Genomic DNA, 27197 nt, shown 5'->3' with positions numbered 1-27197 from the left:
CTTATGCAGAGAACAACCCCAATGGATACCGCTAGCCAAAAGAACTGTTCTCATGAGCATGGGGCACATGTGCACCAAGAGTGGGATCTGCATGGACAATGTGCAGAAGAACCAAAGTTACTGCAGGGCAACTGTTCTTTACAGCTCCAGACCATGAGCAAGAGGCTCACATAAAAACAGGTTTGTTTCTCTTCTAACAATCTTCCCCAGGCTCTGTCCAACAGAATGCCAAGATAGGATGTAAGTGAAGATACTCTGCCTTTCTCGAACCTCTATCTTCTGGGATGTGCATAGAAACTCCAACCATTCAGCAAACCAAGCACCTGTAGAAATAGCTCCATATACTCAGTTTAGAGAATGAAACTGAACAGCAACTGAGTGACTTGGCTGAAGTCAGACTGCAGGTCAGTGGTCAAACTGACTCTGTTCCAGGCCCGTCTAACCACCACTTCTGTCCCAGGCAGTTCAAGTCCAAACAAGATGCTGCATTAGTTTGAAGGACTCTGACTGCCACACAGGACACTGAACAGGGCTACTCAAATCGGAGCGAGGTAGCTACTAGCCACCTTTCCCCCTCCCTTCCCCTTAATGAACTTATGGAACATTGGATCTTTTCTGCATTTAGTTCAATTGTGTTTGTTATAATGGGAAGGAAATTCGTGCCATGACAATGCCCAGGGACAGTAACATGCCCACTGACATTTAATGAGGTTATTCCCACTAGCTGCTTTGTCACTCACCAGCAAAGCCAAGACATTTATCTGAGCCACAGACCTAACAGCAACCAGTTACTGGGGAGGCCACTTAAGATGGACACCTCTCAATCCCCAAATGCTGTTTCCCTTTCATGGCAGCAGTGAAGCTGAAATGTCCCTCTTACTGTGCTTGCTTAGGTGCAGCTGCAGAAAAAAGTCCACAGAGAAGCCAGCAGGGGACAATTCTTGCAGTAGGCAGTAGCAGTCCCACTGTGAGGCCCTTGAAAGAAGTTCAGTGAAGTTCAGGGGTAACAGAGCAGAGACAACAAGTTTAAACATGTTTCACCTCAGGCAGACAAAACCCCCTCATCTAGGGAGCAGCTGCTTCTCACACACTTGGAGCGTGACAGTGAGAAGCATCGTGGTTTCTGACATCTCAGCATAGGCACTTCACATTGGTTCCACAATGATCTTTGCCTGCACTGACGCAACAGCTAGCTTCAGCTATGGGTTCTCAGGATTTCTGCCTCCAACAGAAGGCAGTACCAGACCGAAGCTTCACAGGAGTGAGATGGTTGTTTCTGGAGGATGGGTTCAAGTCCCCACTTGCCCTACGGTGGCCCAGAGGGGTATCAGCACAATTCATGGTGTAACTGAAGACAGGTTGAGTGGGGATACTCTCCGTGTGGGAGTGTTGTTGGATGACAGCGATGCAGGGAGGAAGAAGGGAGCAGAGAGCTCTGTAGAGGAGGTTTCCCCTTGGTTGCGTAGTTGTAAAATCTGTCTCAGCAGGGCCTTCCCTTCTTCTCTTGTCTGAAGGGAGTCAGAATACTGCATTAGTAGGTCAATTCCACACTAAAATGTAGGTTGGGGCAAAGAAGCTTCTAAGTCAAATTCAGCAAAAAAGTGAACAATCACGCAACACTACTAGTTTGGCTCTCACTGGGATTGCAAGATACAATATCACATAGTAAAGATGTTGGTTTTACAGCTATTAACAGCAAGGTTTAAGATAAAACAACCCCCCCCGAATATCCTCTTCCCAATCCTTTGATATGTAGGTTACTTGCTTTGCACACCTGATTATCTTGCGTGTCTATACTGCCACCTCACCATAACATCTAGGCACCTTCCACAAAATAGACTGGCAATAGCAAAGACTTTAAGGGACTCGGGCTCTGGTCTTCTCTTCTCAAGTTCTAGACAGCTTTGCTTGGGAGAAGGGGCAAGTTTTATGCTGGTGATGGCCACAACATCCCCTCCTGTGTTGACATGGAAATGCAGAGCGCCCAACTAGGGCCTGAGAGAATCTCAGATTCCACACATGCCAGGATACCAAGTACTTCTGTATTCTTTGCACTGTCAATGTGGAAGAAACACAGGGGATTCCAGGAGCACACTGTATAGTAAGTCCATTAGTTCCTGCAGAAAGATAGCAGGGTTTCCTGCTAGAGATCTGCAGACCACTACAAGTTTTAAGTTATTTTTGTACTACTGAATGCCAAGCCAGTGCAACCCTTAGCCCCAGATCTTCAACTAGTTACTAAGAAGCAACAGCAGGAAATAGGTAAGCAGCAGCACTGGGGGGGTCTTCTCACATAGCTGAAGATCGTCCACTCCAAGTGGATGCAGCCCATGCTCCTTCAACAGAAGGACTGCTCTGACTCCCAGAAGAGATCAAGGTAAGAATCCCCGTAAGAAAGGGACAGTGGCTACTCACATCATTGAATGCACAGCATTTCTGAGCACAGGCAGAGGCTTCATCCCAGAGTTTACACTTGAAGTAATATTGGGCGAGGTAGCGGAAGGCAGTGCTCACCTCCAGGTGCTCCACTATCTCCTACAGCACAGTAAAGAAACAGCAAGAGCTGGTTTGGAAGGTAGTTCTACATCATTCTCCCTCACTTCTCCTTCCTGTCCCCCTACCATTGACTCACCCCACAGGAATAGATATCCTGGATGTATTTGATGTAGCACTGAGCAGCCTGTTCTGATTCATTCAGCTGTTCATGCAGCCTGGGAAAGGAGAGAAAAGGGGTCAAAAACATAGCATGGAAGAGACCCAAAAGCAAGAATTTCTGTCTGTCCTGGACAGGCCTTTAGAAAGGGCCTCTCCCAAATAAGAGCAAGTTCTGGACCGTGCTTTACTAGCTGCAGACAGGCCCAGTCCCCTAGAAGCAGACAGACAACACCCTATGCCTGAGGGACAGGGTAACAGACCACCCACCAGGATAGCAACTAGTTGCTAATATTGCCTGCCAATGTTACTATGGATTTCTAGGTTCTTCAGCTGACAACACATGCAAACAGAGGTTCTTTTTCAGAGCTAGGGCAGGACATTAGGATAGGAATTGCACTTTCCATAGACCTAGGGATACCACTAATAGCACATCTAAATAATACCTAACCTTACAGATCTCAAAGCGCTTTTCAAAGAACACTGAGAATAAATGCTGAGCCATACTCACTTGGCTAGTTTCACCAATGCCATTTTCTCCACATCTCCCACAGCATAAGCTCTCCAATAACACTGCCAAGGAGGGAAAAGGTCACATAAGCACCTCAGCAAAATGTCTTCTCTAGCCTGCAGTGGGTTCAAGCTGATCACATACAGACCCAGTCACTGCAATGCCCTCAAGCAGAGATGCATGAAGAGGGCTGGTTTTCTGGAAGGCCGCAGCAGACAAATTCACCAACTGCTCACGGCAGCTGGTTAGTTAAGAACTTCCCCTGAAGTCACAATTATAACAGGAACCTGCTAAGATTAGGCCCAGACTGCACACAGCTCCCCACTCCCACCCTGGGATCAAGGTCAGGACTGAAGAGGACTGAATAGCCATTCTGAGCACTATCCCACATCCATTACTTCTTAGGTGTTCAGAGGAAGATAGCTCAGGACGATCTGAAGAACTAACAAGACTTGTGACTCTGTCTGCTTCCCTGGCAGCCACCTGGATGCCCAGCCTGCCCCACAGCACATCTGAGCCCTCAGTTACCTTTTTGGCTTCCACCAGCTGATTGAGTTTCTCATAACACTCTCCCAGAGCAACCAGCATACGGGAATCATTGGGCCTGTGAGAAATAACAGACAGTCAAGCTACCTCAGAACATGGTATTGTCTCAAGCTAACTGAATGATGGACCCTACCACTGAAATCCAGCCCTAAATACACTATCTAACCACACTCTTCTATACCCTGATGATACATGGAGTACTAAACCTTTATTGATGCCTCTAAAGAGACTGAATAGAATCTCTACAGAATGTAATCACTTCAATGAGACTGCATACACTAAGTAATTGATATCTCCTGCACCTCAGCTTATAGCGTTCATTCTGAACTGCCAACAGTTATGGCTGCGTTCCCAGCTTTACCTCAGCTGGTGGGCCCGTCGGTAGTAATACAGACAGTAAAATGGCATCTTGAGGATCTCATAGGTTTGCCCCAGTCCATACCAGGCTCTGTAGTCCCTCTTGTTCACCTCTATTGCATGTCTGCCAAAGAAAAGAGAAAGTGATGTAAGTGTTCCGAAACAGGTGGGATCCAAAGCAAGTCAGAGTTCACAGGGTTAGGAATATGGACCAACAAAAGAGAGCTCCTAAAAGGCCACAAAAGATACTCCTCCCCTTCCACCCAAATCTGTCACTACTTCGTGCACACCCAAAGGCCATTCTCTGCCTTGCATATTTCCTGCGCACACACACACCTATAAGCCTGGATAGCTGCAGATGTGTTCTTCATTTCCATGTACTCATGTCCCATGAGGGTCCAGGCTCCAAGATACCGAGGATTCAGTTTCAAGGCTCTCTGGAAATAGAGTGCTGCTTTTTCATGCTGAGAGCGTAGACTATAGTAATTTCCTAGAGGAAGGTCAGAGGAATAAGGTAAACAGGAAAAAGCAGCAGGGGATTAGGAAACATACAAGCTGCGGCATCTATTATTTTTTCATATAAATTAGAGAAGGGACAAACCTATTACGTCAGATCCAGTTCATTGCATAACTCCAAGCCCCAGTCTGACCTCAGTTTGGTCTCCAATGCTCTTGTCCAATCCATTTCATTTGTGCAAACCAATGAAGCTCCCACCCCTGACCCTGGAAAACTATCCTACAAACTAATAAATTCCACTTATCTATTTGGGTACTAAGTCCCCAGAACCAAACAACAGTATTCCAGTATCTCAGAGCTGCATAGAGAACCCAACACCAATACGCCCTTACCAAAGGCCGGCATCATCAACTCTGTGCACTGCCAACGCTGCATTGACTTCTTTTGCTGCTATATCATTTCATCTGCTGTTTTACCGTGACTGAGAGCTGCTTCAGCCAGCCTAGCCTCAACAGACCTGCTAACAATTCCTGTGGAGAGGGATCAATAAGCCGCCTTCCCACTCCCTGAAGCCTGGGTGGCAAACTAGTAGAAGAGCTGCCTCTCACCTATCACACAGCAGGTCTCCACACGATACTTGTCAATCTCACACAGATTGTGAGCCAGGTAGCTCAGCTCAGGCTTCATGCTCTGGTAGAAAAGAAGGAGATTGCTGTGGGGACAAGTGTGACACTACTTCAGAGGGAAGAGGTGGTAGGGAGATTAGAAATGCACACCTAGCATACCAGTCCATGGGGAAGAAGGGGAAAGAAGACAGATGCAAGTTTATGTCCAGAGAGACTTGTTAGCATTCATATGATTGGACAGACTTAACTCAGGTATTCTGCTAAAAAGCCATAAAATGCTTGCTGTGTGAGCTGGTGTAATTTACTGCAGAGGATTGTGGGTGAAAGGAAGGGGTGCTCACCCGGACATACAGCAGGTTGGAGAAGGTGTCCATGTTTTCTATCCTGTATGGGTCTTGTTTCCTTAGTTCATTGAAGATAGAGAGAGCTTTGTCTATATCTGCAGACAGAGGAAGGCAAACATCAGTGAGTGCTGCTGATTGATGAAGTTTGTAGCAGGAAGCACTCCCCTTAGCTGAGTTCACTGACCTCTGATATTGTGGTAGGCAACTGCGATCTGGGAAATGATGTAGGTGCTCTTGGAGAATCCTGCATCAATGAGACTCTGGTACTTCTGCAGAGCCTCTTCTATCAGCTGCAGCTCTGTGTAAATGTGCGCCAGGAAGAACTCCTTCATCCAGGTGTCTGGCAAGGACAGGCACTTCAGCTGGCAAACAAAAATACACATTCAGAGGACAATCCACATCACCTCAATGCCTCCTGCAGAAAAGGGAAAACCATCAGCTCTCTCTTCACCCAGTGGCTGGATCTTTAGAGGACAAAGGGCAACACTTCCCTCCTCCTGCAACAAAGCCTTCTCCTTAGACAGTAACTCCACCCAGCGGTGCAAAGACCAAGAAACAAAAGCGTGAACTAAAGGATTCTATCAACTTAATATCAGACATTTTATAAAAGGAATTCAATCCTGACCACAGATTAATAGACTTTTTTTTTTTTAAAGCCAGAAGGGACCCTAGCCCAACGTCCTATATAAAACACAAGCCATAAAATGTCATCCAGTTATTCCTGCGCTGAGCCCAATAACTTACTTGGCTAAAACATATCTTCCAGAAAGACATCCACCATTGATCTGAAGATTTCAGGAGATGGAGAATCCACAGCTTCCTTGGCAATTTGTTCTTATTTTTAAATCATCCTCACTGCTAAAAATGTATGCCTTATTTCTAATTTGAATTTGTCTGACTAACTTCCAAGGATTGTTTCTTGTTATGACCATCTCCACTAGATTAAAAGGCCTTTTAGCACCTGGCATTCTCTCCCCAGTAAGATATTTGTACACGATAATCAAGTCATCTCTTGATCTACCAGATTTTTGTGGCTCCTCTCTGGACAGCTCAATTTTTTCAATACTCTTTTTAAAATATGGCCACTAAAAAATAAAATAAAATAAAATAAATAAATAAATAAATAAACAAACAAACAATCATACACAGTATTCCCATATCAGTCTCAGCAATGCCATATCCAGAGGTAAAATCATCTCACTACTCCCTTGTTTACACAGCCAAGTATCACATTAAAGTCCTTTTTGCCATACCATTGTCCTGGGAGCTGATGTTCAGTTGCTGGTCCATGTGAGGGGGTGTACCAACCCCACACTGGGCCAACAGGGATGGACCAATCACTGTGGGCCCAGGGGGCCGCGCCCTGCTGCGCATGCTCCAGGTGGAAGAGCCAGATAAAAGGAGGCAGCCCAGCTCAGTCGGGGCTGGCTGCAGAGGAGGAAAGATGTGTACTGCAGGCTTCTCCAAAGGGTCCGTGACTCTCCAAGCAGCAGAGCCTGTGGACCCGGACTACGCTATGGGCAACTCGCCGACTGCAGAGACTGACAAGGACGCCAAGCTGCCACCAGCTGAGGAGATGCCTGGGATGCAAATTGTGGTAGGAAGTGATCCAGGGGATGCAAAGGAAGCAGATACCTAAACCCTCAGCAGGGGAAGTCCCTGGCTTTATAGGGCCCTGGATCGGAACCTGGTGGAGAGGGAGAGGCCGGGTTCCCCTACCACACCACACAGATCACTAGGTGTGGCTGCTGTTTGCTCTCAGTCCCAGCCCGGGACTCAGGGACCATAGAATGTCTGTTCTGACCCACCAGGGGCTATAGACGGATTGCTGTTCTGCCCTGCCCCAGAGGCTGATTCCCTAATTGCTACTGTCTGCCCCAGCCAGGAAGCTTAGGGGCTACAGATTAATTGTTTGCCCAGCCCTGCCTGGGGGCTGCAGGCTGACCATTGTTCCATCCTACCCAGATGGCCAGAACTCCAACTGTTCTTGTCAACTCCAGCCCAAAGACTCGGGGGCTACTGACCGTTTGCTCAGCCCCACCAGGCGTTCGGAGCCCACTGTACTGCAGTTACCTGATCTAACAGGGAATCCTGACAACTAGGTGGCAGGATGTACAAACCCCGCTCTGGGCCAACAGGGGTGGCCCGGCTCAACAACAGGGCCCCCCCATCACACATGCTGGAGAATGCGGGCAGCGGTTGGGTCCTGCTAAGAAGACTAATATGAGGAGAGCTGAGTGAGAAAACCCCAGAGCCACTATGGATACTGACAAGATATTAAAATGGATACTGGAAAGCCAGCAGCAGCAGGCTACCCAACAACAACAAGCGGCCCAGCTGCGACAGCAAATGGTCGCCCAACAACAAGAACAAATGGCCCAGCACTAAGAGCAACAGCAACAGTTGACTAAGGAGCCAGCAGCACAGCACCAATCTCAGCAAGAGCGTGTAGTTCAGCAAATGGAGGCACTCCTGTAACCGAGGGGGACCACCCAGACCTGCCGGGGTGAGCCAGGGTTCGGGGAGCACTCTGACTGGGTTACCAGTGAGGCTGGCCAAGATGGGGCTCAGATATGACCCGGAGGCCTTCTTGGTCACATCTGAGCAGGTTGCCACTGTGGCCCGTTGGCCTCAGAGCACTGGGCTACCCCAGTGCCCCACGGTTAACTGGACCTGCACAGACTGCCTATCGGAGTCTAGACCCTACAGAAGCTCTCAATTATGCCAAAGTAAAGGCCGCCATCTTAGACCACACAAGGGTGAACCCCGAAATGTTCCGTCAGGGGTTTCAACAGGAGAGATATCCCTTTGGAGCACGACCCCAGGCAATGGCTCAGAGGCTCTGGGATTATTGCTGGAGGTCTTCAGAACCTGAGAAGTTGACTGGGCCTCAAGCAGCAGAGGCCATAGTCCTTGAGCAGTTTACTCAGATCTTCCCCCCTGGGGAGAAGGAGTGAGTACACCGACATCAGCTGACGACTGTCGCAGAGGCGGTGTCCTTGATGGAGGATTACTTAGCCGCAGAAGGCCCCCTACTTCCATCTCCTAAACCAGGGAGCCCTGGAGGCCACAGGAGGACACAGATGAGAGACAACTCAAATTCAAAGAAATGGGACCCCGGAGTAGGCCTGGGCCATGGAGGGTAACCTCCCACCTGGGAATTAAGCAAAACCCAGCATGAGACCCCAAGGGGAAGAGGCCCCATCTGGTGGGCCCAGATGAGCACCACAGAACTCCACGATGGAGATACTGAAGGATCGATGTTATGAGTGTGGCCAGGAGGGGCACTTAGAATCACAGAATCATAGAATATCAGGGTTGGAAGGGACCTCAGGAGGTCATCTAGTCCAACTCCCTGCTCAAAGCAGGACCAATCCCCAATTAAATCACCCCAGCCAGGGCTTTGTCAAGCCTGACCTTAAAAACTTCTAAGGAAGGAGATTCTACCACCTCCCTAGGTAACGCATTCCAGTGTTTCACCACCCTCCTAGTGAAAAAGTTTTTCCTAATATCCAACCTAAACCTCCCCCACTGCAACTTGAGACCATTACTCCTTGTCCTGCCCTCTTCTACCACTGAGGATAGTCTAGAACCATCCTCTCTGGAACCACCTCTCAGGTAGTTGAAAGCAGCTATCAAATCCCCCCTCATTCTTCTCTTCTGCAGACTAAACAATCCCAGTTCCCTCAGCCTCTCCTCATAAGTCATGTGTTCCAGTCCCCTAATCATTTTTGTTGCCCTTTGCTGGACTCTCTCCAATTTATCCACGTCCTTCTTGTAGTGTGGGGTCCAAAACTGGACACAGTACTCCAGATGAGGCCTCACCAATGTCGAATAGAGGGGGACGATCACATCCCTCGATCTGCTGGCTATGCCCCTACTTATACATCCCAAAATGCCATTGGCCTTCTTGGCAACAAGGGCACACTGCTGACTCATATCCAGCTTCTCGTCCACTGTCACCCCTAGGTCCTTTTCCGCAGAACTGCTGCCTAGCCATTCGGTCCCTAGTCTGCAGCTGTGTATTGGGTTCTTCCGTCCTAAGTGCAGGACCCTGCACTTAACCTTGTTGAACCTCATCAGATTTCTTTTGGCCCAATCCTCCAATTTGTCTAGGGCCCTCTGTATCCTATCCCTGCCCTCCAGCGTATCTACCACTCCTCCCAGTTTAGTATCATCTGCAAATTTTCTGAGAGTGCAAACCACACCATCCTCCAGATCATTTATGAAGATATTGAACAAAACCGGCCCCAGGACCGACCCCTGGGGCACTCCACTTGACACCAGCTGCCAACTAGACATGGAGCCATTGATCACTACCCGTTGAGCCCGACAATCTAGCCAACTTTCTACCCACCTTATAGTGCATTCATCCAGCCCATACTTCTTTAACTTGCTGACAAGAATACTGTGGGAGACCGTGTCAAAAGCTTTGCTAAAGTCAAGAAACAATACATCCACTGCTTTCCCTTCATCCACAGAACCAGTAATCTCATCATAGAAGGTGATTAGATTAGTCAGGCATGACCTTCCCTTGGTGAATCCTTCAGACATGACTGCCCTTTTATGGCTGCAACTATGGCCAGGTCTGGGTAGCAGGCACTCGGGCCTGGAAGAAAGACTCACCCAAATTGATAGTCCCTGTGCGGGTCAATGGCACCCACATAACAGGTCTTGTCAACTCAGGGTGCAGCCAGACACTCGTGTGGGCCGATCTAATGAAGTCAATGGATCAGACAGAGGCCCCTATATACCTCCAGAGCATCCACAGGGATGTACAGCCGTACCCCCACCACTAAGGTAAAGCCGAGGTGGGCTGTCACAAGGAGACCTGCCAGGTTGGCCTGGCCAAAAAGCTAGCTTATCTCGTGGTCCTAGGTCATGAATGGTGGTGGTTCAGGGAGGTTATACAAGAGTGGGGGCAGTGGCTGCCAGTGGAAACGAACCCAAGATCACAAGCGAGGGAGCTCCAGAACCAAAGGGAAGAGGAAGGACGAGAGGAGGAACTCCCTGATCCTTTACAAGGTCCTGACAGCGTCCCATGGGAGGAGAGAAGCTGGAGGAGGCAGAGCATGAATGGCTGATGGGGACCTCTTCTGAGCAAAAGAACTCTTGGAAATGTTCGGCCAGGTCGGGATACCAAAAGAGATATCGACTGACCAGGGAGCCAACTTTTTGTCCCGACAAATGGAGGAACTGTGCAAGCTACTAAACATCCAGGCTCTGAAGACTTCTGTCTACCACTCCCAAATGGATGGCCTTGTTGAGAGGTTCAACAGGACCCTGAAATCAATGCTCTGCAAATTCGCTGAGGATGACCCAAGACATTGGGATGAACTGTTACCCGCCTTGCTGTTCACAGTGCTGGAGGTACCCTAAGCATCCACAGGGCTCTTCCTGTTTGAACTGTTGTATGGGAGGCAACCCAGGGGGATCTTGGACCTCCTCAAAGAGACCTGGGAGGAACAAGAGCCTTGGCTTATGGGGTCAGTTCCATATTTATTGCAACTGCGGGAGCGCCTTAGGAGGCTCGGAGGATTTGTTCATGGGAATTTAATGAAAGAGCAACAGACCCAGCAGCAAAGATACAACCAGGGAACCCGTCTCTGGGCCTTCGAACCCAGCAATCACATCCTGTTGTTACTCCACTCATCCCCGGCCCAACAACATGGCCCCCATCACAGTCCACTATGACGCTTAAAATCTTTTCAGAGTCAGAGGTGTCCAGGATACAGTCCCCCATTCTACAGGAATAACCTGCATTCATTGTTGCTAGATATAGGACCTTATATTTGACTTTATTAAAATGCATTTTGTTTGAATGGGTACATTTTACCAAGAGATCCAGATTGCTCTACAAACAAGACTGCCCTTTCCTTATTTACCATTCCATCAATCTTTGTGTCATCCGCAGATTTCCAAATTACTGATGAAAATGTTGAATAGTATCAGGCCTCATACGATTCCCTGTGAAACCACATCAGAAACATCTCTATTTGATGAAGACTCCCCTTTGATGAAGACTCCCCAGTTCGCCAGTTCTTAATCCAGTTGAGATGGGCTTTACTGAAATTGTACGGTGCTCTTTTTTTATATCAGAATGTGATCTAATGTCAGACACCTTATAGAACTGTCAGTATGATACCACCTCTTTGTTCTGTTTGTAGAGCATGTAGCACAATGGGGCTCTGGTCCATGACTAGGGCTCTGAGCAGTGCTTCATTTGTGCCAGGGCTGAGCCCCAGCACCCCTCAGCTTGACAGTTCATAGCCCTGGTATCTCTGGGCTTGCCACATCAGTTATGAAGTAAATCACTGCTTGAGCCCAGGAACCTGTTTCATTACAAATTAAGCACTGGCTCCAAGGCACTGCAGCAATACAAAGAGCTAACAATAAGTTACATCTATGCAGTTACCTTCATCAGCCAAATTTATCATCACTTCAGAAAATGAAATCAGGTTTGTTTGACAAGAGATTTTCCATAATAATAAAACCCAATCAACATACTGAATCAGATTTTCCATTATTTTGTCAGATCAACTGGCCTATTACTATCCAAGTCAGACAGACAGGTACTTTTTGAATATTGGCACAACATTAGCATTCTTTCAGTCTTCAGAAACTTCCCCCTATGCCAAGATTTATCAAAAATTAACATTAACAGGCCAGAGAACACCTCAGACATTTTTGTAGGACTCCTGAGTCCAAGTTATCCAGGCCTGCTGATTTAAAAATATTCACCCCTGGCAGATGCTGTTTAGCATCATCCTTAGTCATTAATGGACTGGAAAGTAGTTCATCCTCATGCAATATGAAATAATTCTGCTTTTTTCCAGCAACAGAACAGAAAACGTATTGAGCACTTCTGCCTTTTCACTAACAATTTTACCATTGGCATCTAGTAATGGGCCTAGACAGAGTTAGGATTTCTTTCATTCCCGATATACTTAAACTTCTTGATGTCCTTGGCCATGATAGCCAGAGATTTTGCCCTGAAGTTATTAGCTTCCCTTATCAACTTTCTACACTTCAATAACTTCTAATTTATACTGACTGCTGTCTACTTTTCCATTTCTTGTTATCTTTTGTTTCTAAGTGCTGCCTTCACTTACATAGGGGGTTGGACTCAGATGGAAAAGTCAAAGATAAGAAAAATCTGTACCAGATCCTGCCTCCAGTAAAGCATTCCAGACTACATGGCAGTAAATAGGTGCAGCATAGCAGCAGTTTCAACAAGATAAACAATGTAAAGGGTCCCTTGCCTATCTGATGAGCTTCTGAACTAAGAATAAAACCAAGTGCAATGCCAATTCCAGGATATTAATTTTGTGGTACAAGACAATGGTTGATGGAATAAAGCTAAATTTTACCATCTCTTTGTCTGTGATCAGATTACAGAGCTCCAGCCAGGCTCCCCAGTGCAAAGGCAAAACATGGGCAGCTTCAACAAACACATCAATGGCCTCTTTCACCAGGTCCAGCTTCCGCAGCACAACGCCATACCTGAGCAGAGAAAGATACCAGTATAACTCTTTGCATCACCCACCTCTACTAGCTGTACCCATCTAGTCATAACCTCAAACAAGTGACAGGGCTACAAGAAAGGAAAAATCAAATTCCCCAGTGACAAATTCCCCCTTATGGTGAGCAAAAGCACTAGAGTTCAGTTTAACAGGAGCCTCTTACTTCTTTATTCTGTAAAAATCAAATTGAAATAGCAAAAAACCAAGCCACAGAATATAAACTTTGAGCTCTATTTGAATTTTTCATAGTGGTTTCAAAATGGTACAGAGACAAGCATTAAAAAGTCACCCTTCTGGCAATTTTTGATCAATCTCACTTTTCTTTGTCCCCCATTTTGCAAAATACCTATTTTATGCCGGAACCTGTCTTTTGGCCACATGGTTACTTCTCCCATGTTGATTCCTTTAATACCAGTTATACATAGGTAATGTTTGTCTATAGAAACTTTCATAAAATTTTAGCAGAGAGCTGTGAAATAGGAGGCCAGGAGTTCAAATCCCATGCCTCCTAACTGGTTGAATTCTCATGCAATTAGCTAACCTTATCATTGAATAAGGCCATAAACCCCAACCTAAAACCCAGGGAAGAGTTTCTGAACACACCACATTTTTAAAAATAAGTTAGCAGAGAGCTTATGCAAGGTCATTGCAGGCCCACAACCGGGGTCTCTAACAAGACTAACAACTGCTCCTGGCCCACCTGCTTCCAGGAGTTCATGAGAGGGTACAGAGTGTTTCCACACACTCCTTCAGAGGCTCCCTTCGGCCAACAAGTTATGTCTTCATTACTGAGGGTTACTCTTGCTGTACTTACAGTACTGTATGGTTAAAAATTGACTTGTTTAAAAAAATTAAAATGGAATTTTATTCAAATCATATTTTTTCATTTTATTTATAGTAAATTCTTTTTAAAATCAAGGTTTTAAAAATGAAATCTGAATTTAATACAAAATATGTTAAGGCCTTAATTTATTATAATCTCTTAAAACATTTAAATAAAATAAATATGCTGAATCCATGAACCCCAAAAATCTTTGAGTTAAAGGCTGTTTTTCTAAATAAAGGAAGAATTTGGGGAAAACCATCTAACTTTTGAGGTCAAGCCTTATAAATATGGTACAATAGGTCATGCACAGTATTATGGTCTTGCTTTGTTTAATAAAAATATATTTTACATTATATTTTGTGTGTTTAATTAAAGTCCAGTTACTATCCTCATGCAGCTTGGCACAAATCATGAGCAAAAAGTTAATTATCTAGTAAATAAGCAATGTGTCATTCACCATTTTTTATCATATTAAAAACAAAGTTAATTAATAAGAACCTGAAAATATTAAGCTATATAATTGCTTAAGTGTATATAGTTTTAGTATACCTTCCCTGGTAGCAAAGAGATATACCAAAGTTAGTGTAAAGTCTCTATTTAGTTGTAAACCTACATGTTTTAATGGTTATATCAACCAACGAGAACACATCTTATTTAGAAAATAAGATGTACAAATGGAAGCATTAATTTATATCAATTTAAATCAAGGCTTTCCATTTGGTGATTTCAATTGTAATTTAAATCAGTCCACCCTGTTACAGCAATTTTTAAACAGGGATAAAATGTACAAAGTAGTGCAGTTTCCCCCATATTCCCCAGCAGGGGCAGTTTCCCTTCTCCCTGAATCTAGAGAGCCATGAACTGAGGTACAGCAAAGCTGTGTGTATGTGTGATATTATATATATATATTTAAAAAAAAAAAAACACACAAAACACCACATACACACAGCTAAGAAATTAACAGACAAAAAGCCCCCTAAATTTAGTGGCATTTACTTTTGCATCAGGACATACTATTGACCCCAAACCTTAAGAGAGTGGAAATAAGTTAAGGGAAAAGATTTATCAGTATGAAGATGGAAAGGAGTATACAATGCTGTCAAGAACACATCCACACACAGAGTAAGACACTCACTTCCATCTCCAGATATCAAAAAGCATTATGAACCACAACTTCAAACTTGCACTCTAATGCAAAATCTTAGGCAATGATGGATAGGAATACATTAGTCTTTCCTTTTAATGTGGATAAGGCATGTCCTGCTGCAATCTTACCAGCCACTAAACAAGATTTTTGCTAATTCTCCAAAAAGATACTACTTCTCCCTGAGGAAAAGGGAAGAGGAAGAACAGAGAGCTCCAGAGGTTACTGCATCCCCATCCCACCTCCTCAGGGAAGGGTTCATATGAAAACTCCCAGACAGACACTTACAGATAAAGGCCAAAACCATCCAGCTCCTGTGCTTTGTGTTTTTTGCTAAGCTCCACCCTTAGCTCTCTTAGTGCTTCATTCTTCACCTGTCCTTTCTCCAAGGGGCCTGCAAAAAGAAGTACACAACTGGCTTTCAGGATCCTTCACTGGCTTGTGGCTTCACTAGTTTAGAGAATCAGACTTTTGAAGACCAGAAAAGTACCATTGCAATCACCTAATCTAATCTCATGCACAACAGGCCACAGAATTTCACCTAGTAATTGCTGTATCAAGTCCATAACTTCTGGTGGAATCAAAGCATCTTTTAGAAAGACATGCAGTCTTGATTTAAAGACATCCAAGTAATAGAGAATCCACCACATCCTTTGGTAGTTTGTTCCTATGTTTAATCACCTTCACTGTTAAAAATAATGGTATTTATATACTAATCAAGTCACCTCAATGTTTTTGGTAAACTAAACTGATTTTAAAATGTTGACACCAGGATTGAACATAGTATTGCAGTACTGATCTGACCAGTACTGTACACAGGAGGTAAAAGTCACCTCCCCCTGTTTATACATCCCCTCCCGTATATACATCCAAGGAACACATTCGCTCTTTTTGCTACAGTATCGCAGTTGCTTGTCCATTGTGACCTCTAACCCTTTTCAGTCACAGGTGTGTAGGCCTGGTCGCTTCTAAGGCCAGATCTCCTCTACCACACAGGCTGTAGAACTTCCCCAAAATAATTCCTAGACCGTATCTCTTAGAAAGACATCCAACCCCCCCCCCCCCTTCTTTAAGGGTGACCTACTTTCTTTAGGAATGGGTCAGCCATTGAGAATCTGTGGCAAACGCCTTTAGGAATACGAGACCATGCATAGGCCCAGCAGACAGAGCTACACTGCCCAACCACAGTCTCTCAGGACAGAAAGCAAATATGGTTTGCATAAGAGATGTTGGCAGTTCTGTTTTCATTAGCTTGGGTTCTCTGTTCCAGGTGAAAAAGCAGATCCTTACCCAGACTATCCACTGTTTCATCATCTTTCTTCTTTTCTCCTGACTGTAAAAAGAGAAGAAAAAAACCTAGTTTTACAATACATTATTCCACAGATTGCAGTATAATTCTGCTAACAGCATCTGAGCCTAGCTCCCAACAGCACCAACAAAAATTTACATTAGGTTTAGCAAAGAAACAAGGGAATAACCTGGCTTTCTAGATTGTTGCTGGAAAGAGAATAAGTGGAAGACTATAACCCGCAAGGCTCTGTGGGAAGACAGAAGGGTCAAATTCAATATTAAAGGATAGCTTTCCTCATTATCTTACCAGGTATCTGGAGTACATGTACAAGAAGTAGGCCTTCTGGCTCTTGCATCCCCGCAGAAAGTATGCGGCCCTGTCATACTCCTTCAGATCGAAATAAGACTTAGCTAATGTGTAAGCATCCAAATCACGAGCATCCTCCTAAAGAGGAGAGAGTTCATTGGAAGTCGTCTCATGGTGACAAATGGTTAGGAAAGAAAAAAGGAATACACTGCTCTGGAAGCTCAGATTTAATTCTCTCTGCCACACCAAATAAAAATTGAATACTTTCAGACATTCTCCCCAACCCCTCATTTCATCCCAACCACCCAGTTCTTTAATGTAAACATTTAAATCTTAGTTTGAAACAATGTATCAAACAGTGAAATTCCAGAAAATAAAATATTAAGTGATCAACCACAAGAATAGATGAGTTAGCTGAATGCGAGCATGAATGAATACAGAGTATAACTTTAGGTGGGGGGAAGGGAGAGACAGGGGAAAGCAAGTAATTTAACTGAGGATTTCAGACTGCAAATTTAAATTTAAAGCCAGAGAACTCTAAAAATCTCCTTCATTATACTGCCTCCATAGAGCCTTATAACGCATCAATTATAAACTAAATTGGTGTAGTCAGAAACCAGATTATCTTTTGCAGAAGCACATCTTTAATCATTGCCCAATTATTGCCCCACTCTCCCTACAAAATGGTGGAGGCCTGTACATAATTTGTTTCTTGCAGAATGGTCTTGAGCCACTGAAAATGCTGGTTAACAATAGTCTACAAGTTTCACATTAGGAATTTTTTCTTCTTGGCTTATACTGATTTTGGTTTTTAAAAGAGTGGGAAAAGTTGTGAATAATATTAATAACCATGATTTCCACGTTCAGTCTGCATAATGTGATTTACTGTGTCATTTTATAAATCAGTGGTATGCCCTCACTTGGAAAACTGTTCAGTTCTGATCACTCCATACTAAAAAAAAGATACAAAAGGGGTCTAGAGACAGGCTAGGAAAGTTAACAGAGACCAGAAGACTTCCATGTCAGAAATTAAGATTAGAACCATTCAGAGAAGAGATATGACAGGGATAGGTAGGATTAGGAAGAAATTTCCCCTGTAATCAGGTATTCCACAGCTTTACAGAGATTATAGCTTCCTTTGATCCCTGTAGAAAACAGGACAATGTACTAGATGCATCACTGATAGGTTACAGCAATAACTACATTCTTGTTTTTATGATTTTAACTTTGCTGCCTTAATGCTGTGTTAACAGGTTTTGTTCGCATTTGGACGACCTTGAAAAATGGAGTAATAGATATAAGATGAAATTTAATAGTGCAAAGTCATGCACTTAGAGACTAAAAACAAGAATTTTTGCTGTAAACTGGGGACTTACCAGTTGGAAGCAACAGAGGAGTAGAGAGACTTGGGTGTATTGGTGGATCACAGGATTACTATGAGTCAACATGATGCAGCCATGAAAAAGGCTAATGCAATCTTAGAATGCATCCAGTGAGGTATTTCCAGGAGAGACAGGGAACTGTTCGTGCCATTATACAAGGCATTGGTGAGATCTCATCTGTAATACCACGTGCAATTCTGGTCTCCCACATTTAAGAGAGAGGAATTCAAACTGGAACTGGTACAACGAAGGGCTACTAGGATGAGCAGAGGAATAGAAAATCTACTTTATGTGAGGAGACTCAGAGAGGTAGAAGCGAAACTCGAACAGCTTAATGGGACTAAATCGGGGGGCCCAGATAATCTTCATCCAAGAATATTAAAGGATTTGACAAATGAAATTGCAAGCCCATTAACAAGAATTTTTAATGCATCTGTAAACTCAGGGGTTGTACCGTATGACTGGAGAATTGCTAATATAGTTCCTATTTTTAAGAAAGGAAAAAAAAAAAAAAAAAGTGATCCGGGTAACTACAGGCCTGTTAGTTTGACATCTGTAGTATGCAAAGTCTTGGAAAAAATTTTGAAGGAGAAAGTAGTTAAGGACATTGAGGTCAATGGTAAATGGGACAAAATACAACATGGTTTTACGAAAGGTAGATCGTGCCAAACCAACCTGATCTCCTTCTTCGAGAAAGTAACAGATTTTTTAGACAAAGGAAATGCAGTGGATCTAATTTACCTCGATTTCAGTAAGGCGTTTGATACGGTGCCACATGGGGAATTATTAGTTAAATTGGAAAAGATGGGGATCAATATGAAAATTGAAAGGTGGATAAGAAACTGGTTAACAGGGAGACTACAGCGGGTCATACTGAAAGGTGAACTGTCAGGCTGGAGGGAGGTTACTAGTGGAGTTCCTCAGGGATCAGTTTGGGGACCAATCTTATTTAATCTTTTTATTACTGACCTCGGCACAAAAAGTGGGAGTGTGCTAATAAAGTTTGCAGATGATACAAAGCTGGGAGGTACTGCCAATTTAGATAGAGACCGGGATATCACACAGGAAGATCTGGATGACTTTGTAAACTGGAGTAATAGTAAAAGGATGAAATTTAATAGTGAGAAGTGTAAGGTCATGCATTTAGGGATTAATAACAAGAATTTTAGTTATAAGCTGGGGGCACATCAGTTAGAAGCAACGGAGGAGGAGAAGGACCTTGGAGTATTGGTTGATCACAGGAAAGCTATGAGCTGCCAATGTGATATGGCTATGAAAAAAGCTAATGCTGTCTTGGGATGCATCAGGCGAGGTATTTCCAGTAGAGATAAGGAGGTTTTAATACCATTATACAAGGCACTGGTGAGACCTCACCTGGAATACTGTGTACAGTTCTGGTCTCCCATGTTTAAGAAGGATGAATTCAAACTGGAACAGGTACAGAGAAGGTCTACTAGGATGATCCGAGGAATGGAAAACCTGTCTTATGAAAGGAGACTCAAGGAGCTTGGCTTGTTTAGCCTAAGCTAAAGAAGGTTGAGGGGAGATATGATTGCTCTCTATAAATATATCAGAGGGATAAATACCAGAGAGGGAGAGGAATTATTTAAGCTTAGTACCAATGTGGACACAAGCACAAATGGATATAAACTAGCCATTGGGAAGTTTACACTTGAAATTAGACAAAGGTTTCTAACCATCAGAGGAGTGAAGTTTTGGAATAGCCTTCCAAGGGAAGCAATGGGGGCAAATGACCTATCTGGCTTTAAGATTAAACTCAATAAGTTTATGGAGGAGATGGTATGATGGGATAACATGATTTTGGCAATTAATTGATCTTTAAATATTCACGGTAAATAGGCCCAATGGCCTGTGATGGGATGTTAGATGGGGTGGGATCTGAGTTACTACAGAGAATTCTTTCCTGGGTATCCAGCTGGTGAATCTTGCCCATACGCTCAGGGTTCAGCTGATCATCGTATTTGGGGTCAGGAAGGTATTTTCCTCCAGGGCAGATTGGAAGAGGCCCTGGAGGTTTTTCACCTTCCTCTGTAGCATGGGGCACGGGTCACTTGCTGGAGGATTCTCTGCTCCTTGAAGTCTTTAAACCATGATTTGAGGACTTCAATAAGCTCAGACATAGGTGACAGGTTTATCGCAGGAGTGGGTGGGTGAGATTCTGTGGCCTGCATTGTGCAGGAGATCAGACTAGATGATCATAATGGTCCTTTCTGATCTTAATATCTATGTAGAGCTTGGCTTGATTAGCCTAACCAAAAGAAGGCTATGGGGAGATAGGATTGCTCTCTATAAATACCTCAGAGGGATAAATACTAGGGAGGGAGACGAGTTACATTAAGGATCAATGTTGACACAAGAACAAATGGAAATAAACTGGCTATCAAGAAGTTTAGGCTTGAAATTAGATGAAGTTTACCATCAGAGGAGTGAAGTTCTGAAACAGTCTTCCAATGAGAGCAGTGGGGCAAAAAACCTAACTGGCTTCAAGACTGAGCTTGATAAGTTTGTGGAGGGGATGCTATACCGAACTGCCTACAACGGCACGTAGCCGCTCTGCAACTAATAGCTGCAAATATTTTCAACGGACAGTAATGGGACACTAGATGGGGAGGACTCTCTGTTACTACAGAGAATTCTTTCCCAGCTGTTGGGTCTTGCCTGGGACACTAGATGGGGAGGACTTGCTGTTACTACAGAGAATTCTTTCCCAGCTGTTGGGTCTTGCCTGGGACACTAGATGGGGAGGACTCGCTGTTACTACAGAGAATTCTTTCCCAGCTGTTGGGTCTTGCCAGAATGCCCAGGGTCCAATCGACTGTCATATTTGGGGATAGGAAGGAATTTTCGCTCAGGCCAGATTGGCCTCGGGTTTTTTTCACCTTCCTCTGCAGCATGGGGCATGGGTCACTCAGAGGTCTGAGCTCTAGTAAATGGTGGATTCTCTGTAACTTGAAGTGTTTAACTCAACCAGAGGTTATTGGTCTATTACAAAAGTGGGTGGGCAAGGCTCTATGGCCTGCAACACGCAGGAGGTCAGACTAGATGATCATGATGGTCCCTTCTGGCCTTGAAGTCTATGAATCTACTGTTAGATGTATGGCTTAATATATTGTTACAAAAGAAAGACATAAAATTCTGGGAATTTACGCTATGGTTCCCAGAACAACTTTCAGCCACTCTGTGTGTACACACACACACACACTAAAGCAGCAGTCCTCAAACTTTATTGCACTGTGACCCCCTTCTGACAACAAACATTACTACATGACCCCAGGAGGGGGTACCGAAGCCTGAGCCCTCCCAAGTGGGGGGCCAAAGCCGGAGCCCCACCGCCCCAGGTGGGCAAGCTGGCCAAAGCTGAAGCCCAAGGGGGCCTGTAACCAGAACCCAGCCATCCAGAACTGATCTTGGGCTTCAGCTTCGGCCCCGGGCCCCAGCAAGTCTAACACCAGCCCTGGCAACCCCATTAAAACTGTGGGTTCCCAACCCACAGTTTGAGAACCGCTGTACTAAAGCATTCTCTTAAGGTAACAGTATACATTGAAATTAAGTACACATAAATGGAGACCGAGTTATGGTTGTTATGGGACTCAAATTTGAAATTTCTGATTTTGTGGAATGCACTTCTATAAGGTTGTTTTAATACACATTTTTACAGTTTTCTTGTTTAAAAATAACTAAGAATAAAGCACAAATGATTGCATATTAGAATAAATCTCCCACATGTATCTGGATACTGTCCTTAGTGTGACTTTAGATCATCAAGGATATCAACTAACTGTCCTAGTTCCAACCATTCATATTTTATTTTACAGCCTTGGCAAAATATATTCCTCAGTAAAGACTAGGAAAAGGCTTGGGTTGAACGTGATGTTGAAGAGTTTTTGGCTAGCCGAATACAAATAAAAACACCTGAAATGTTCTTGAAGTGAAAGACACCATCATCTCTCATATATATTTACAGATACGTAAAGAAGAGCTGAAGAGAAAGCTAATTTTCCAATAGAAATTCACCTTTGGGCAGAGAACAAGCTTTCCCAAATATGAGCTCAAAGAGTAATTGTTTTGGAAAGTTTAACACCCATCTGAGAAAGGGCTCTCAATGCAAAGCCCTCTACACTACAGGGAGCGGCCCTCAATTAGTTATAACATGATTCTATTCCGCAGCACAGGTAAGATCTCAATCGTATTCCCTAGACCAACAATTTTAAACTTGTGTCCGGAGTCTTATGGTAGTTCAGAAACATAGCTAACGTACTATCTATGTTACAAACTTGGATGGCATTGTGACTAAGTCAAGGAACAAGAGTGTGATATGATGGTCTCCCCCCTTGGTCATAATACAGCAAGGGCAACAACACAGCAGTCCTAATGCACCGGTAATAAAAATGGAGTTGCCACTGTCAAATGGAAGCGCTACTAGCCCTTGAGATCTCCTCGCACAAGACCATTCACATAGAATCGTAGTTAGAAGGGACCTCAGGAGGTCATCAAGTCCAACCCCCTGCTCAAAGCAGGACTGATCCCCAATTTTTGCCCCAGATCCCTAAATGGCCCCCTCAAGGATTGAACTCACAACCCTGGGTTTAGCAGGCCAATGCTCAAACCACTGAGCTATCCCTCCCCCCATATTAAAGGCAAAACATTTTGGATGTAAGGGAACAGAGAGACAGCCCCTTCTGCCCCTTCTACTCAATTGATCTTAAATCTATTCCAAATCAAAGAGAAACAGCCCCTTCTGCTCATTGTTGGCTGTTATCATCGTCTTTGCATCCCTACCTCTGTGAGCGCAGGAGCCGCAGGCAGCTCGCTCAGAGGCAGAGGATCCAGGGCAAACGCCAGCTCAGAGGCCCTGAAACCAAGAGACCTCAAACACATTAGCCCCCCGCAGAGCGCACCGCGCACACATCCCCAGCCCTCACGCAGGCACGGCCCCCGGCCCCACGGCCCCCCACCCCAGAAGCAGCTGGGCTCAGCAGCTGGGCAGGGCTCAGCAGGGACCCCAGGCACCTGGCATGCCCGAGCACCGGGGAGGAGGTCCTGGCAGCGGGGCAGACGCACACCAACACCCTCCCCATGGCTCCCCGGTTCCCGCTGTGCCGCGCGCCCCGCGCCCCGCGCCCCCGTCACCATTTCCCGCTGTGCTGCAGGCCACGCTCGCGGCTCCGCTCCGCCACGCTCAGAAGCTGCTTCTTGATCTCCCGCAAATCAGAGAAATCGCAGCTTCCCAAACCGGGCACAACGGCAGTAGCCGCCATCTTGCCCATACTTTCTCCGACCAATCACAGCCCGACATCCCCAACGCGCTTAGCGGCACTAACAACTATTATTTCTATTGGGCAGCAGCCCGCGCCTCTCATCCAGTCAAAGTGGGAGACGCAGATTCCTGACTGCTGATTGGCTGAGAAATGGAATGGTTTGGGCGAGAGATCTGAAGGGTGTAAATTGCGCCCCCCTTGGGCGCCTCCCTCCCTCGGTGGGGAGTCGGGGTTAGGCTGGGCTAGGGCTTGTCTGGCGAGTCATTGCCCCCCCTCCTTCCCACAGCGTGACCCTGCACCTCTTGGAGCCCCCTCCCACTGGGTGACCCTGTACCTCTCATTGCTCCCCCACAGGTTGACCCTCCACCCCTCAGGGACTCCCCACAGCGTGACCTTGGACACCCCCCACAGGGTGACCTTGCATCCCTGAGTGTCTGCCCACAGTGTGACCCCATGCCCTTCCTGCAGGGTAACCCTGCACCTCTCATTGCTCCCCCACAGGGTGATCCTGGAACCCTCTGCATCCCTCAGTGTCCCTTTCACAGGGTGACCCTGCACCCATCAGTTCTCTCCCTGACAGGGTGATTGTGAACCCCCAGGTGCCTCCCTCTCAAGGTGATTTCTGCATCCACATAACTCCTATGGAACAGCCCACCCAAGGAGCTGTTTGGGGGCTTGAGGAACCCAACACAGGGCCCTTCTCCAAGCATTTTTCTCCTGCTGTCTCTGACTGCTCCATCTGTCCTGTGTGTTCATATCTGTCTCTCTTTGCCAACCTCCCTTCCCTGATTACCTCCATTTCTCCCCTGTCCTCTCATGCTACCTGCCAAATCATTTACCCCTCCATCTTCCTGGCCCATTCAGTCATTCCATGCACCCCTTTGCCATCCTGTGCCCCTCAGTCACTGAGTTCCCCTGTTGACGTTTGCTTGTGTCATCTCACGCTACAATCATCATCTCACCACGAGGCTTAGCACCGAGATGATCTTTTCAGGGTAAGCTTTAGTGCTCATTTTTCGTATTTAACTTGTCTCTATGTTGTAATGGTAGGGAACAGATGTGCAAAAGAACACAAAAATACCTAAAACTGATATATATATTTTTTACACAACACATAAGTGCTGGGACTATCACTGGGACAAGGATCTTAGTAGTCCTCAAAATGACTTTTTATAGATAATGAGAACATCCACAGTTACATTAGACTAGTGAATGTAAGAGATGTAAATCCTCATTTTTTCAGGGCATAAACAATCATTAACTGGCCACAGTCAGGAAGACACTTTCCCTCTGGGTAGGGTATTCCAAAATTATCTGCTGCAGAGTTTCTTGGACTTTTGTCTTCTCTATCTCCCCTTCCCCCATCACCTCTATTTCTCCCCCTTTCTCTCACCCTACCTGCCAAATCACTTCTCTCTCCTTCTGCCAGGTCTGCTTGGTCACTCTATGCACCCCTTCGCCATTCTGCTCCCCTCAGTCACTGATTTCCCCAGGAGACAGGATACTAGACTGAATGGACCATTGTTTTGTTTTGGTATGGTAATTCCTGCGTTCCTCATTTGCTCAGCCTGTGGGTATCCTTGGAAACTAGTAGTAGTTATGGAAGCACTAATAGCAATCAGGACCAACACCTGCAACCCTGGCTTTGTCTACTCAAGAAAATTGCACCCATTCAACTTATATCAGTTTTTAAAGCAGTTTAGTTAAACTGTAGAAACCACCTGCATGAACACTTTTCTTTTGGTTTAAGGGTGACTTATTTCAATTTATCTTAAATCTATTCCAAATCAAATTAAGTGAAACCAAAATAAGGCACATTTAAACTGAGATAAGTGTCCACATGGTGATTTGCACCAGTTTAACTATAATAATTTGAAATTGCTCCTTAAATTTAACTGATGCAATTTTCTTGTTTAGACATCTTGTGTATAATCTTACTCTCCCCATATTATTCAACATATGTATAAAGCCATTGGGAGAGCTGGTGAGACATGGGCTGCAGTGCCAGCATTATGAGTATGCAAACAATGCCCAACTCTACATTTCCTATACACAAAACACAAATAGCATTATATCCCAGTGTTCTCAGTGCCTAGTTAATATTAGCAATTGGCTAAAGATGAATCTGGGCACAACAGAGGTGATGTTGCTAAGGAGAGAGCAACTGCTTTGAAGAACGTGCCTCTATAACATTTCCCACTATCAAAGGCATTTACTCTCAGAGTAAGTAGGTTCACAGCCTAGGGAAACATTTGGATTCCTCAGTACTTCTGGATGCCTAAATAACCATGATAAAAAAGCATCCACTTCCATTGTGACTGGCTTTCCTATTGTACCTAAACCTGTTAGACACAAACCTGTCAACAACAAACCACCTTTTGCCACCTTTAGGTTTAATTATTGCAGTTTGTTATAACAATAGTACAGCCACAGTCTGAAAAAGCTCCAAATGATACAAACTACAGTAGTTTCTGAGAGCCTATAGAGTGTGTCTAGGCTAAGACCAAACGTGGAAACTTCAGCCCAAAATAAGTTTGTCTGAGAATGCTATCAATGGCCAAGGGGAGTATAATGGAGGCTGCATTTCACCCTAAATGGTAGCAGTTGCTACTGGTCCTCCTACAACAGAGTTGAGAGTCAGCATGTTTTCGTGGTTTGTATTCACAACAGGGCGACAAGAGCTCCTGAGTTCTAATCCTAGCTCTCCCAGTGATTTGTTCTGTGCCCTCAGTTAAGTTTTAACCTCTCTACCTTGGTTTCCTCATCTAAAAGGAAGATATTTACTTATCTCACAGGAGGGCAAGAATTAATTTATTAATGTTTGTCAGGTACTACATAAGTGCTGGGTATTACATCATAATCAAGAACGTACAAAAAGAATTCGGTCCTCCTTTTATACAAACTGATTTTAACAGGAAAGTCTGTTTGATCTGCTTTTCTGTATTTATATGCACCTGCCTTTCCCAATCACCATAGTATTGAAGTGCCTACCAAGTACCTTAAAAAAGAGACAACCTCTCTCATGTCTATGTGTATGAATTTAGGGTTCAAAATTAGTTTTGTATTTATTTCTGAACATAGTGAGCTCTATGGTCATTCTTATTCCTTACAGGAATGAATTCCATAGTTTAGATCCAGTTTTCAAAAAAGTTCTGTCTCCAAAACTCACAAGCCTCCCTCTATAATCAACAGTTTAATTGTTCCAGTGGAACATAGCTGGCAGGGGAGATCATGCTCATGGAAGGAGAAGAGAGATTTCAGGTTGCTAGGGCCAATTCCACAGAGGGCTTTGAATACCAGGAGGCAGGCATCTTGAACCTGACTCTATATTCATTATGGAGCCAGTCTAGAGAACGGAGCACCAGGGTGCTGCATTAACAGCAATGCTATTGTTTAGGGTGAAATGCAGCCTCCATTATACTCCCCTTGGCCATTCATAGCATTCTCAGACAAATTTATTTTGGGCTGAAGTTTCCATGTTTGGTCTTAGCCTAGACACACTCCATAGACTCATTGGTGTTACACTAGAGAATAATTTGGCCTAGCATGTTTTTTACGTTGGTTATACCATTACCGAAAAATGAGCTGTGTAAAGCAGAGGTTTCCATGCCATTCTACACAAGTCTTCCACTGCACCAACATCTTGTTAGCACTTTCTCTAAGAAAGGTAGTCAGTATGTTAATGTGCACAGGCTGGCCTAGCTGCATAGAACAGCAGCTTTGCTTATTCTCTAAAGAGAGGTGATAAAAGAGTATTGTGGAAATACTTTTTCCTGTTTGGCTGCAGTGTCGTGTCCTAATGTGGTTGCTGCCATCTCTTTTCATGACCATGAAGGCTCCATGTTATCTGTATCAGGGGAAGCATCGGTTCCTCGACTCTGCTCACGTGTCCTTTCTAACATAACAAAAGTGACTTCAGTCAGAGGTCACAGAACATGAATTGGTGATAAAAG

General features: G+C 44.7%; 1 protein-coding gene across 1 annotated transcript; it reads right to left on the bottom strand.

The window, feature by feature from the left end:
* Positions 1–604: 604 nt before the first annotated feature.
* Positions 605–23281, bottom strand: CDC23 (cell division cycle 23). Its single transcript, XM_048861547.2, has 16 exons — positions 23117–23281; positions 22766–22838; positions 16584–16721; positions 16277–16319; positions 15275–15380; positions 12864–12996; positions 5678–5855; positions 5491–5588; positions 5132–5213; positions 4403–4556; positions 4071–4190; positions 3692–3767; positions 3164–3225; positions 2633–2711; positions 2416–2535; positions 605–1508 (listed from the first exon to the last, which is right to left on the bottom strand). The coding sequence occupies exons 1-16, from the start codon at positions 23251–23253 to the stop codon at positions 1338–1340; spliced, it is 1770 nt and encodes a 589-aa protein (XP_048717504.1). The 5' UTR covers positions 23254–23281; the 3' UTR covers positions 605–1337.
* Between the last annotated feature and the right edge of the window lie 3916 nt (positions 23282–27197).

This window comes from Caretta caretta, chromosome 8 (assembly GCF_965140235.1).
Source record: "Caretta caretta isolate rCarCar2 chromosome 8, rCarCar1.hap1, whole genome shotgun sequence".
NCBI classification, from domain to species: Eukaryota; Metazoa; Chordata; order Testudines; family Cheloniidae; genus Caretta; species Caretta caretta.
This window is presented reverse-complemented; position numbering and strand designations above follow the sequence as displayed.